The 12,401-nt window shown below is 40.3% G+C and overlaps 1 protein-coding gene across 6 annotated transcripts in view; it reads right to left on the minus strand.

Annotated features, from left to right (window-relative positions):
* TSC2 (TSC complex subunit 2) overlaps positions 1-12,401 on the minus strand; it is a 35,219-nt gene that overhangs the window by 15,773 nt on the left and 7,045 nt on the right. For 2 of the 6 annotated variants that reach the window (XM_075058889.1, XM_075058887.1), the window contains 16 exons: positions 12,149-12,292; positions 11,784-11,921; positions 11,472-11,575; positions 10,627-10,708; positions 9,560-9,715; positions 9,110-9,226; positions 8,440-8,562; positions 8,042-8,148; positions 7,284-7,437; positions 6,418-6,540; positions 5,965-6,099; positions 5,209-5,398; positions 4,671-4,764; positions 4,233-4,335; positions 3,921-4,015; positions 1,252-1,383 (listed from right to left, as the gene is read on the minus strand). In XM_075058889.1, coding sequence (XP_074914990.1) covers positions 1,252-1,383; positions 3,921-4,015; positions 4,233-4,335; positions 4,671-4,764; positions 5,209-5,398; positions 5,965-6,099; positions 6,418-6,540; positions 7,284-7,437; positions 8,042-8,148; positions 8,440-8,562; positions 9,110-9,226; positions 9,560-9,715; positions 10,627-10,708; positions 11,472-11,575; positions 11,784-11,921; positions 12,149-12,292 — 1,997 coding nt within the window. The remainder of the gene's footprint in view (positions 1-1,251; positions 1,384-3,920; positions 4,016-4,232; positions 4,336-4,670; positions 4,765-5,208; positions 5,399-5,964; positions 6,100-6,417; positions 6,541-7,283; positions 7,438-8,041; positions 8,149-8,439; positions 8,563-9,109; positions 9,227-9,559; positions 9,716-10,626; positions 10,709-11,471; positions 11,576-11,783; positions 11,922-12,148; positions 12,293-12,401) is intronic. The other 4 variants (XM_075058886.1, XM_075058888.1, XM_075058890.1 and 1 more) reach the window with 2 other exon arrangements.

Below are 12,401 nucleotides of genomic sequence, written 5' to 3' on the forward strand. Positions count from 1 at the left end.
AAATTCAATAGCTATATAAAACCTAATTTAACTTGAAACAGAAAAAAATTGCACTCTGAACAGGAAATTGGCACAAGAACAAAGAGCAACTCTGCCTACAAATCAGCCAAGTTAGCGATGCAATTTAAAACAATTGCTGTAACAGGCTGGATTGCAATATTTTATAAAGACGACTCCTTATGCCATCATAACACAAACTAAGCTGAAGTACAGCCAAATTTTTTATAACGTGGCAACTTCTTTGGCATCATTCAGTGTAATTATCTGAACTTTCAGTTGCTACCATTTACACATAAATACAAGGAAATCACCTAATAGATTAATGGGGATATGAGAGAATGAAGTGCCAGAATTGTATTCACCATTCAGTCACTTCAGTGTCTTTCCCACAAATACCATATAGTTATAGTCAAAAATAAAACCACAGAAAATAAAATTCCACTGACAGCAATCCTTACAGATTAAGGCACAAATCTTCAGGTTCAGCTTTTAAACCAACACGTTATAGACAGCAGTTTAACACTCAAGGTAAGTGATCCAGAAATACGTTTTAAAAACTAGCATAAATTGTTTCATCTTTCATGTGAGCAAATCAATGTCTGCAATCAAAACTTGTTTGCTTTATTCGTGAAAGCAATAGCTTCATATGGGCTGAGTATACATTTCACTGCCCTACAGAAAGACAAAATAGCGTTTTCACGGCATCATACTTTAGATCAGAATACTTCTGTCAGCAAACTTTGCCTCAAAGAACAAAGCCTAAACTGAGGCCAGAACTATTCCTCATAGTTTGGGAGGAGGGCCTGGACATAAGTTTGCAGAGTATCAAAAGCCTCTCCTGGGGCAAGTCACTGCTTAGAAGGCTGAAGTTTTAGTGAGTTTTAACCAGGACTCTCACTTGCACAGAATGCAACCTTTTTCTTAAGTGTTTTTTTGTTTGTTTTTCCCCCCCCTTCACCATCTTTACTTTGAAAATATAAATTTTTGTTGCTAAAGCATCAGAGAATAGGGCAAAGTAACCATATGCAACATAGGTGTGATGCGACAACCCAATAGCTGGCGTTGGGAAGCCATGGGATATCCATGATACTTTCCCAAAACCTTTGACTGTGGCTAAGGCCATATTCTTATTGCGTAACAAAGTCATGCAAGCATCCCACATGCAAATCCACCCTGCTTCCACCCACCCTTGCAGTAAAATTTCCAAGTGCTGAGTTGCTCTTGGATTCTCCCCATTTAAAGTGCCTCTACCTGCGGACCACATGTTCAGACACACTGATGCTGCGGGATCGGAAGGCATCAACTGCAGAGGATTCTTTCAGCTCTTTCACTGGAGGAGAGTTATTCAAGCCTTGCTTTGCATTTTTGGCTAGTCTTAAACTACTAGGTGGAGAAGCACCAAGCCCCAAAAGAGGTCACAGGAAGGGAGGAAATCATTGTAGGGATGTAGGTTGAAAGGTCACAGGTCACAGGGTCAATATTGGGGGATCCCGGAGGGTGATGTAAAATAAAACAAATGCCAAAAAAGGAAAACAAAAATTAAAACGTACAAACAAGCAGAGCTGAAAGCATTAAAAAGACAAACCACATTTTGAAAACAAGATTTTAAACGTGCTACAAAACAAATGAAATTAGTACAAGTTAAAACAAAAAACTGATTGAAATGATAGTTGGAATACTGCGCTGTTAAACAAAGGCAAGAGCACCTGAATGCTAATTTGGCACAAATTTCTCAAGTCTGAGAAGTTCTGTGCAGTTCAACCACCTCTTGTGTTGCCCCAACTCACCGCTTCAGCACGGCTAAAAACCTGACTACTTCCACAGAGACCAGATCCTAAAATGCTTTACCAGTACCAGGTAGCAGCACATTTTTCTAAGAGACACAGGAATACATCAGCCATTTCTACCTGTTAGGCCTGGCCCAAATCTGAGCTTCTACCCCGAATCACAAAAACACCCAGGGCCAGTCAGAGGTGCCCCTTCGCTCAGCTCGAGACACTGGGGGAGACTCAGCCCATCTATATGAGACTGATCCTTCTCACGCTGCACAGACGGAAGGGCAAAAAGACAAACATCCTCTTGGCTGTTGCTGACTGCATCATGCTTTTCTGTCAAACAAGCTATCTTATTTCACATGGCTCAAGGTAACTCACTTGACTTTCGACTGGAACAGAGGAAGATAAGCCTTTATGCTGTCAGGTGCCAACCACACGTGGGAGATGACAGCAGTTAACATCTAGGAGGCACTTTAATTAGTCACAGCTGAGATACATGCCTGGCTCAGTACTAATTTGGACATAACAGTTGGTCCAGCAGTTCACGTCCCCATATATAAAATGGGGATACCAATTTAACTCTTCTGGCTCTTTCTAAACGTGATTTATTTGCTATCCTCCTTTCAGTGAATTATTACATTTCAGATAGCCATCTGGAGGGATCAGAATTTCTTTGTGCTCCTTCTCTCAACAAACTCTGACAGATCACTTTTGGCCACAGCTGGAGATGTGACTGCACAGAGCAAAGGCTCATACTTTGAGATAATCACCTACACCAACATCGTGCCATTCAGCAACCTTGGGAACTGTTGGGATCTTGATCTCTTGGAACACCCAGCACCTCAGCTAGGGCACAGAAATGCTTATTCTTTGGGCTCAAGGAGTGAAAACTAAGCACACAAGCTTCTCAAGCGAGGAAACAGACATGTGCTCAAAGCTATTTCCCCTCTCACTTGGCCAGAATCCAAGCTCAGACAGACTCAGAAGCAGTAGCATCCTGTCATTCTGGTGTTTCGGGTTGCTGCCGGAGTACAGCCCACACTCCTTAGCAGAGACTTTTGTGGAAAGTGATCCAGCAGCACTAGCAAAAGCCTTTAGCTACAGTAGTATTCCAACCTGGTAGAATTTAACAGGTTTTTGGAAAAAAGATTAGTTGAAATTCTAATTTGAGAGACGAGTGTCAAAAGGCTTCTCTTCCAAGTTTCTGAATGAAAGAGGAGGAGATGGGAGGGAGAGATGAAACACAAAACAGGGTTTACAGCTATAGCATTAGGGCAGGGATGGTGTTTCTTCATTGCAAGATACTCATTGAGCCTTGCAGTTAAAGTAGAGGCACTTTCCCCAGGGTTCAGATGCCACTGTATGCTTACTGCACATTAACACTGAAGCAAGTTAAGTGAACCAATTTAGGTAAGCCCTGCAGGTAAAAGGACATTAGAGAAACCCTGAATGCCTTCCAAGGAATATTTTCCTATCCCAGCAAATGTTACTTTGAAAGACTGTTGGCAAGATACATTCTGACTTGTAAAGACATTAGGCTTTGCCTAAAACTGACATAATGGCTTCAAGATTCAAAATCAGGACATCCAGATACACAAAAGGCAGCTATCTGCCACCCAGTACACTGACTTGACAGATAACACTATGGAAAAACACAGCATTGGCTCTCTCAATTTATACAGGTTGCTAATCACAACAATTTCTCTGGCAATCATTTAAATAGTTGTTACAGATCAAGTATCAAAAGAAGTTAACACTATCAATATGAACATGGTATTCTATTCCTTCTGGTATTACCCTTCTCTATTACCTCTGGTATCATCGTACTGACACACATCAACCTGAAAGAACTGTTGATTTTCAAAAATTAACAACAAAAAGCCCCACACCTTACTGCAAAGGCTTGCAGAACAGCCAGCGATGCCCTCATATGTACTATTAGACTGTCAGCTTGGTTTGATTGCAGCTTCTTACCAACCTAAGTTTGTCTTTTACCAATCCCTTGACCTAAAGAGGTTTACTTCGCTTGCTTAAATGCACTGTCAGATTTTGGATAACTAGACCCAGCCTCCTTCAGAAAAACACAGGGAAAGGTGTCAGCACTAGAACAGAGAACACAAGACCCTGGAGACAAATATAATTTACCTTTTTGGCCTCTCATTCAGGCTTGTACTGCGAGCCCTGAAACTGTCCTTCTCAGGCGTGTCATCAAAGGAAAGGAGGACATTTGAGCGCAAACCCTGCCAATTGAGACAAATAGATAACATTTTGAATGGCTAGGACATGCAGCTGAAAGCCTGCAATCATGGGCCACTGCACAAGAACCCACAGTCAGTTCTGAAAAAGATGTTGACAAGAAAAGTAGAATTTTTCAAGCTTCAAACAGAACTTTTAAACTTCTCAAATTTTATGTCATCATTCTTATTACATACTGTTTGATACAGTACAGTCCATTACCTTTGTAATATAAGGGACAAAGTCCTTTCGGAAGGGAAGGCGACACCGAATGAACCACATAGCTATCACATGATGGGCCAGGCAAACGATGTACTGGTTAAACCTAAAACAGCAGAAAGATCTCCACAGAGTTTAATGCTGCATTATGATGCCATTCCAGAACTGAAGAGAAGGACTTTTCAATCTGAGAAGCAGCACTGTTCCTTTACCTACTGTAAGTATAAAGAAAAAAACCTCCAAAAGTTCTGTTCCAGAAAAACAGATATTTTGTCCAAGGTGAATATGTCCCCTCTTCAGAAAAAGCCTGGAGATACCAAAATGAGCAATATCCTATCAAAAACCTTGACCCAAGTACTACAAAAAAAAAAAAAAAAAAAAAGCATGTTTCATTCTCTTAATTTTACAGATGAGGAAGAAGCACAATTGGTATGAACTTACTTGGAAGGGTTTGTGTATGGCAGGGAGATGGCGAACACACTGGCATACTGCTCTGCTGCAAAGTTCCTGTAGAGGTGAGGCAGCCTCGCTAGAGCTAGAACAGTTCAAGAGAAAACCAACACAGGTGAGGTCTGAACACAAACTATTCAATATCACAATTCAGTTTAATTTGAATCATTTTGTTTCTTCTAAATCATCAGCAGACATGGAAGTTAACATCATAGTATAATTTCATGCCATTTAAGTTATAAGCAGCAAGGTGGAGAAAGCAGCTCCGTATTTCCCATCACTGTATGGCTGCACTACACAAAGCATGTCTCTTTCTTCACTGTGTGCAAGTGCTTTAAACAGAAAAACAGTAACAAACAAGAGATGATCAAATATTTATATCTTGAGGATGGTGCAAGGGCATCACCAAAAACCAAGAAATGCTTTCACTGCATTCAACATGACTAACACAATCAAAATATCCATATTCAGTGCAAACAATACGTTTACAACTATAGAAGATCAAAAGTAGAAGAACATTACAACTTACTTGAAAGAAATTCTAAGAGAGGGATTGCCATATTGGCTGTAGCAGAAATGTGGGTTAATTTGACTATTAAGACAGGAAGTGCCTTTATGATGATGTCAGGCATCTCGACACTACAGACAGAGAGTGCCACAACGCACTGGTTTGCACAGCGATAAATAAGACCATGTTCCAGGCAATACACTATTTCACGCTAGAAGAGTAAAAAACAAAAAAAAAGTCGTAATACAGGGAATGAGAAAAGCTCCCATGTACCAGCTCCTGATTTCAGTTAGCATTTCAGAATAGCTTGCAAGGTATCACTACTGCAAGGCCTGTATGACACACATAAATTCCTACCAAGAATGCACTAACACAGAACCCTAAATAACATTGCATGTATTCTAGGCCAAAATCTTAAGATGGGACTTTAATCAAGTAGACATTTTAGAAATTAATATTAAAGTTTCTGGTTAAACAGAACTTTTATGTTTATCAGGGTCTTCCAGCAGAGGGTAAAGTCACTCAGCAACCTGTGAGGGGGAACAGGTATGGATAGAGAACAGTGAATCCAACTGACTGGACAGTTACTGCTGCACAAAGTTAGCAAAGTATTTTTTCACCCCTGACCCCAACCCAAATGCAGGAGATGCAGCTTTTTACAACAGAAAAGGGCAGTGTTACCTTGCACTTAAGTCTCCTAATCAGCTAGTATGAGAAAGTGCTCTACTATACAGATTCAGGCCCTGTCCCCCCTACAGACTCTTACTTTCCCCATACCTGTTTAGCTTTGTCCAGGTAATTATGGTAAGATATTAATGCCGTCAGTACTGGGACTACAGCCAGATGCAAATCAGTGCGAGAAAAGCCTTCCGGGGTACCATGGAGCCTGTCAGTAGTCTTTTTGTCTGTGAGCTGATACATCACACAGTAAGTTAGAACACCTCACACTAAAAATACTCTCTAAAACGCAATAGACAGGCACCGCCCATAGCTCTCTTTTCACATGTATACATACATACATAAAGAACACTCATTATTACCTACTTCTGTACCTAAAACAATCCTCACAAAAAGGGAAGGTAAGCAAGGATTGACTACCAGCATGCTAATCTTCACAATATTAGACTGAAGAGAAGAAAATAAAAATACCAACTCAAAAAAACCCCCCAACCAACTCTCAAGCAAACTAAGAATCTGGTGATTATACATCAGTAGGGTGCATGGCATTACCATGTAGCTCAGTGCGGAGGCCAGGAGGTCTATGTTACAAGGAGAGGTTAAAAATAGCACTTTATAGCGGAGGGATTCAGGTAATTTATTAAGGACCAACTTCAACACCTTCCAGTCTGTCTCCTGGAAAGAAAGAAAAAGTTAAGGTGGAAAATTTTTGTATGATTTCAGTTCAGTTTAAAAGTAAGACCAATCAAATTTCAGACAACTTGCCATTTCCTAGGCAGATGTATGTCTTGTCATCGTAACTACATAAAAAGAAGTGGCATTTAACTGTCACAAGTTACTTCCTGTCTGTCATCCAGCTCTAGGTGCAATATTGGCACCGCAAACTGGAAGACAACTTGTATCCAGACCTGACTGAGCTCAAAAAGACAGAGCCAGAATTCAGTTCTCCTAAGCACTAGCACAAATTAACTTCCAGAGCAAGACAACCCCTCAGCACATAACTATGTCCAATACAACACTAATGAACAATTTATATTTACCGTTTGTTAGCGACTGAAACATTAATCAATTCTCAAAATACTTCAAAAACTTGCAGTAGGAGAGTTTCTTTTAGTTTCAAATGCCCTTTCAGAAACAGGATGACTTATGTGATCTTTGTTTAACACACACATTTTTTGCTCATCTGCTCTGAAGCAGAGTGAAATGAAAGCTTAGCTCAGTTTCTGAAGAGCTGAACCTGTGCTCCCACTGGTGGTTGTAAAGCTGCACAATTACACACAGATTCTGCCCAAGAAGGAGGATTTACGTATTGCTTTTCAGACATTATTTAGATACTCTGGGATAGAATTCTCTAGCCAACTGGTTTAAGTTGACCTATTTCACATGAAGATGACAACTGTCATTAACAGTGGACGTACTTGCTTCAAACACTGCAGAAGGACACCAAAGACCATTGAATATGGCAGATGCCCTATCCGAACGGTGGCATTCTGGGAAGGCACACTGGGACTTCCTGAAGGCGGAGAGAGCGTACCAGTGGGCTTTTTCTCAGAAGCCCTCTTCTCTGCTTCTCTACAACATGGAAAGGGAGAAAAATACATGTAATGTAAAATCAAGATCAGAAGAGCCTATTCATGTGACCTACAGTGCTACCTTATTTGGTAGCCAGTTTAATTACCAAACAACAATACAAACTGCATTTTCAATAAGAAACACAGGATTGCCCAGAAGACAGACAGCAATGAGTCAGTTTCGTCAGGTTAAAGATTCTTCTATCCAGGCCCTAGCAAATTTAGAAAGGTATCTTTTGGGGCATGTTACACAAAGAACTTCAGACCAAGCTATAAAATTAAAAATAGCTGGATTTGTACAAATCATTGAATCAAACCTCAATGTGAAAACTAGTCTGAGGCAGGAAATTGCAAATATTTTTATGAAGTTTTGTGAGCAGGAACAGAAATTTCACATCTGAGATTGAGAGGTCTGGAACAATTCACCAATGAGTTATTAGCTGAGACAATCCTAGGCTGTAACTGTAGACTTGTCTAGCAGCTGATTCATCCGGGTTTGGAAGATTTAGAAAAACTGCAGATTGCTATTGATGGACCACTAAGCTCATGCAAAAATACCAAATAGTTTGGAAAACAGCTTTTGCTTAATGCAATGAGAAACCTACACAAAATCACATAGACAGTAAGGGCTGAACCTCACTGCTCCATCTTTGTTGGAAAGGCCAAGACGGTGGAGGGAGTCAGCTCGAAGCATCAGTAGGAAATCAAATACCTGTAACAGAGAAGACACTGGAATCACTCAAAACCCAAGCCAGTGGAATACTCTTTCTACCTCCCCATGGGATACTTTTGCAAGTACAAGGGAATTTTTAATAGATGCTGTGGCTAGTTCTGTAGGAGGCATCAATTCTGGTGTTACAGTACATATACATACTCCTATTAGCCAAGAAACATTTAATTCTACTTCTGGCAAGCTCTAGAGCACACATTCCCCACCTGCCACCCAAGAATTCCACAGACAGCATGCAGCTCTCGACCTAAAAGCATAGGTTACTGCTCATACCTGCAATCTGATGCTGCTAGCAACAGCAAGGCTGTACGCATATATATAATGGCGTTGGACGTGGTGAATAAGCATCTCATACACCCGCATTGCATGGCTGGAGGGTAAGCTGTAGAGTTTTGTCTGCAGAGAAACAGAAACACAAATCAAAAGGCAGACTGACGCTTGTTATTCAGAAATGCATATCTGCACTCAGGATTCAAGAAAAACACAGCAAAAACTTGCTCCTGAAAGCAAGATGAACAGACGGCTCTGGTCAGGACATCTGCAAAGACTGCAGAGCAACTCTGCCTAGCTCCAGAAGGGCACTGGCTAGAACAATCAGCTCTTCACAACTGCTTAACCATATCTCAGGACACGCTACCCAAACACAAGGGATCTACTCAAGGTTATGAACCACTCCCTTTCTGCTAGTTTATGAACACATCTGCCCTCCACACATGAAAATGTGCTTATATTCATTGTGCAATCGAAATTAAGAAAATAAAACATTTAGCAGACAGTCATACAGTACCCAAAAGCAAAAGGAATGACCAAAACAAGTGTTAAAATATTAAGTGGATAAAACAAAAGTCAGAATATTTAATAGTGGGAGAACAGTTATCTATAAAGCTAAATCCAGCAAAAGACTATTCTGAAGAAAACACATTTAATGCTTTGCAACATTTACCTGAAGAATTATCAAGAGTCCAAGAACTGCTGTCTTGACATCCTCCAAGGAAGCCGAATACGATAGCAAGTCCCTCTCTTCCAGTTCAGAAGGAGATGAGAGAGAATGTGCAGCTACCTTTTAAAAAGAAAAGAAAAGCAATACATGGTTTAAATCTGCAACACGACTTTTCTTTATTTCCATCCTGGAAGATCAGGAAAGACTACAGCAAGCCATCCCTGCTGGAAATTCTGCAAGCCCTGTCACGTAGCTTGGATGTGCACTGATAGGGTTGCTAAAGCTCCCTTCCGCTCTGCACTTCAGACTTGCATCCTCCAAAACCCAGCAGTTTTACAATATCCTGCTGAGCCATGCAACTGGTAACAGTCACGGGTTAGTCTCCTCAGTCACAGTAAGAGGATCTGGCAAAAGATGTGGTGATACTACTGACAATTGACCAAACTGCCTCACCTTTTCTATGATATCAAGCAAGCTGTTAAAGTGATGTGTGTTGCAGCCTTCAGCTAGGTCTACGAGTAGCTGAGTGGCCAGTTTTCGGACTTGATGGTCTTTATCCTCTGGAATGTGAGCCAGCTGAGAGATCACAACCAAGTTTATCAGCTCTTCCTGCAAGAGGACAGACCTTAATAAGCCTTTACATTTTGCTGTCAGTTGTTCAATCAGCATGTTAAAAAGACAAATAATTACAAACAAAAGAACACTGATATTCTGATATCAGGCTTGTTTCTCAACTTGGTTCCTTGATCTTTCCTCTTCTATTCAATTAAGTGTTTCTGTATGCCATCCCTCCAAATATTTATGACTTTTGTTGAACTTGGATTCAATGCTTTGGTTTTCATCTATCCTACAGACTTGATAGCCCAGGCTCTAATAGACTGCTGGCAAGGGATTTCTAGAGCTTGGTTTTTTGAGAGAGAGAAGAAACACGCAACAGCATCATGTTTTCACAAATCTTGAAGGAATCCAAGAAGCACCTCTGCCCCTTCCTGTCCTCTGACACTCTGGGTACATTCCAAGGAGCTGAGCTGAAGACATCCCCAGAGCTCTTCTGTAACAATTCTCTCAGACAGCTTCCATCTTGGATTGCAATTAAACTGCAAGCAGTAAGACAAGTCAATCTGCTCACATCAGATTATGTCCAGACCTCATCTTTTTACAAAGCTTTTAAATAAACTCTGCATCTCTCACATTGACTTTCCTTTCTTCCAAAACAAAATCCATAGGGAATTAATTACCTTAATACAGGGAAGCAAATACACAACCAGGTATGTCCTCAAAACACAGCAGCTCCCACTGCAAGTTACACATACCTGTGTCCAACTAAGGACAATTAAAAGGCAAGTCCTCCTATAAGCAGCCTAAAGAAACGTGTCTATTGCGTGCAACCTTTAAAGCAGTTCTGTGCGTTCCCCAGTGGCAGAGATGACCTGAAGCACACCGTAAAACATGCCTCACCAAAGCCTTTCCCACCCACTTAAGATCTCACATGTGATCATCAGAAACAGATAAACACACACCTCATAGAACTGTCTGTTAATACTCAGGACAAAGGACAAGACATCCAGAACTTTAATACGAACAGCACTACGACTTTCGTTCCTAAAATGGGAAGAGCAAATTCAAGATGAATAAAATAAAGTTGCTGATATTTAGGGAAGGGGGAAGAGGAAAAAAAGGAAAGTAAAACTAAAGTAAACTAAGAAACTTAAGAGTCAGAACAAAAACTGTTAGAGATCAGCTGAGCCTTCAGTTAATGTCTCTACATAGAAAATCAGATTCAAGAATAACTCGAAACTGGAATTCCAGTTCAGCTTTTACTATTTCTGGAGACCTGTAACTGCAGCTTTCCCATTTCCAATCCAAACTCTGGTGAGCAAATTTAAAACCAAACATATGGCATCGAGGAAGAGTTGCTCTTTGGCAGCATTTCACAGATGAGACAGAAGTTTGTTATTGCTGTATGTTGTTATTTTAGAGCACAAGAATACTTTTAGGAGTACCAATTCAAAATCAGATAACTTTGATACTAGATAACCATATGCAATCCTGATGCTTAACAGGAAGTCTTGCTTGGTGTCAGAACTACAAAGTGCTGTGGAGTGGAACACATAACTGCCTAAGCTAACTGGAATAGCACCATCCAATGGAAATAAAGAAAAAAAAAAGCAGCAGCATAAATAACTTGGTGCAAAGTTTTTCTTCTGTTTAACAAAATCCTTTCATGTACCATGCCCTGGAATTACCATACTTCTTAGAAGTCATTTACTAAGATTAGAACTTCAGAAGACAAAATTATCTAACATGAAAAAGTGGCAAGAAACATTTGAAAGTGCCTTGTATTCACAAAGTCATGATTTCATACCTGAAGAATCTCTCCATTAACATCTGCAGGTTGTGAATCCAGCCATCTTTGGCAGGATGAATGGATTGAGCTCTGTATGTTATCAAATTTAATACAGAAGATTCCTTTCACAGAAAGATCAAGAATTTTTTTTTAGTGTATAAGTAAATACAATATATCCATTCCCCCAGCCCCCACCCCAAGAATAAGGCTCATATAAGTCCTTGCTGTGATTTTCTGGCCACTTGCTATTTTAGGACTCCCAACTTTCAACTGTACTGAGTAACAAAACAGATTCAACTGGCAACAAAGGAAGACAATAATAAGTCTTACTGGTCTCTGATCAGCACATCTTTCCACCAGCTCAAAAAATCTCTCTTCAGAGCCATGGAATTCGTTCTGGTCACAGAGTTCTTCTACCGTAGTCAAAAGATCATGTACAATGGACTTAAGTTCTTGGCTCTCCAGGCTCTGAAATAGAGACAAAAACATTCCTAAAAGACTTCTACCTTACCAGAAAGTGCTAACTTTTAAATACAAACAGAAAACTCGGTTGAGAAGCACAGTGTTGAGAATTGGGCTAAACCTTCATTCAGCTTCGAAGTTCACTAGAGTGTACAAACAGGATATCAATTTGCAAAAATATTTATGGCAAGGTCTTTTGATTGAAAGCACATCAAGACAGGCTCAACGCTTACCTGCAGCTGTTGCAGTAATCGCTCCATGATGTCCAAAAGGATATCCCACGTTACAGCTTGCAGCTCCTTTCCATACTTCTTTATTAGACGTGTTATGGACAGAACTATCTCGTAAGACACAACTGCATTGGGACATGTCATGGCCTGGAATACGAAGCATTTCAGTGAGTTAACAGTTGGAAAGCAGTGATCAGAAACCCTCTTAAATTCAAATGAAACACGTCTTACTAATTAGGAACTCAGCCTGAAGGTC

Source organism: Buteo buteo, chromosome 27 (assembly GCF_964188355.1).
Source record: "Buteo buteo chromosome 27, bButBut1.hap1.1, whole genome shotgun sequence".
Taxonomy (NCBI): Eukaryota; Metazoa; Chordata; class Aves; order Accipitriformes; family Accipitridae; genus Buteo; species Buteo buteo.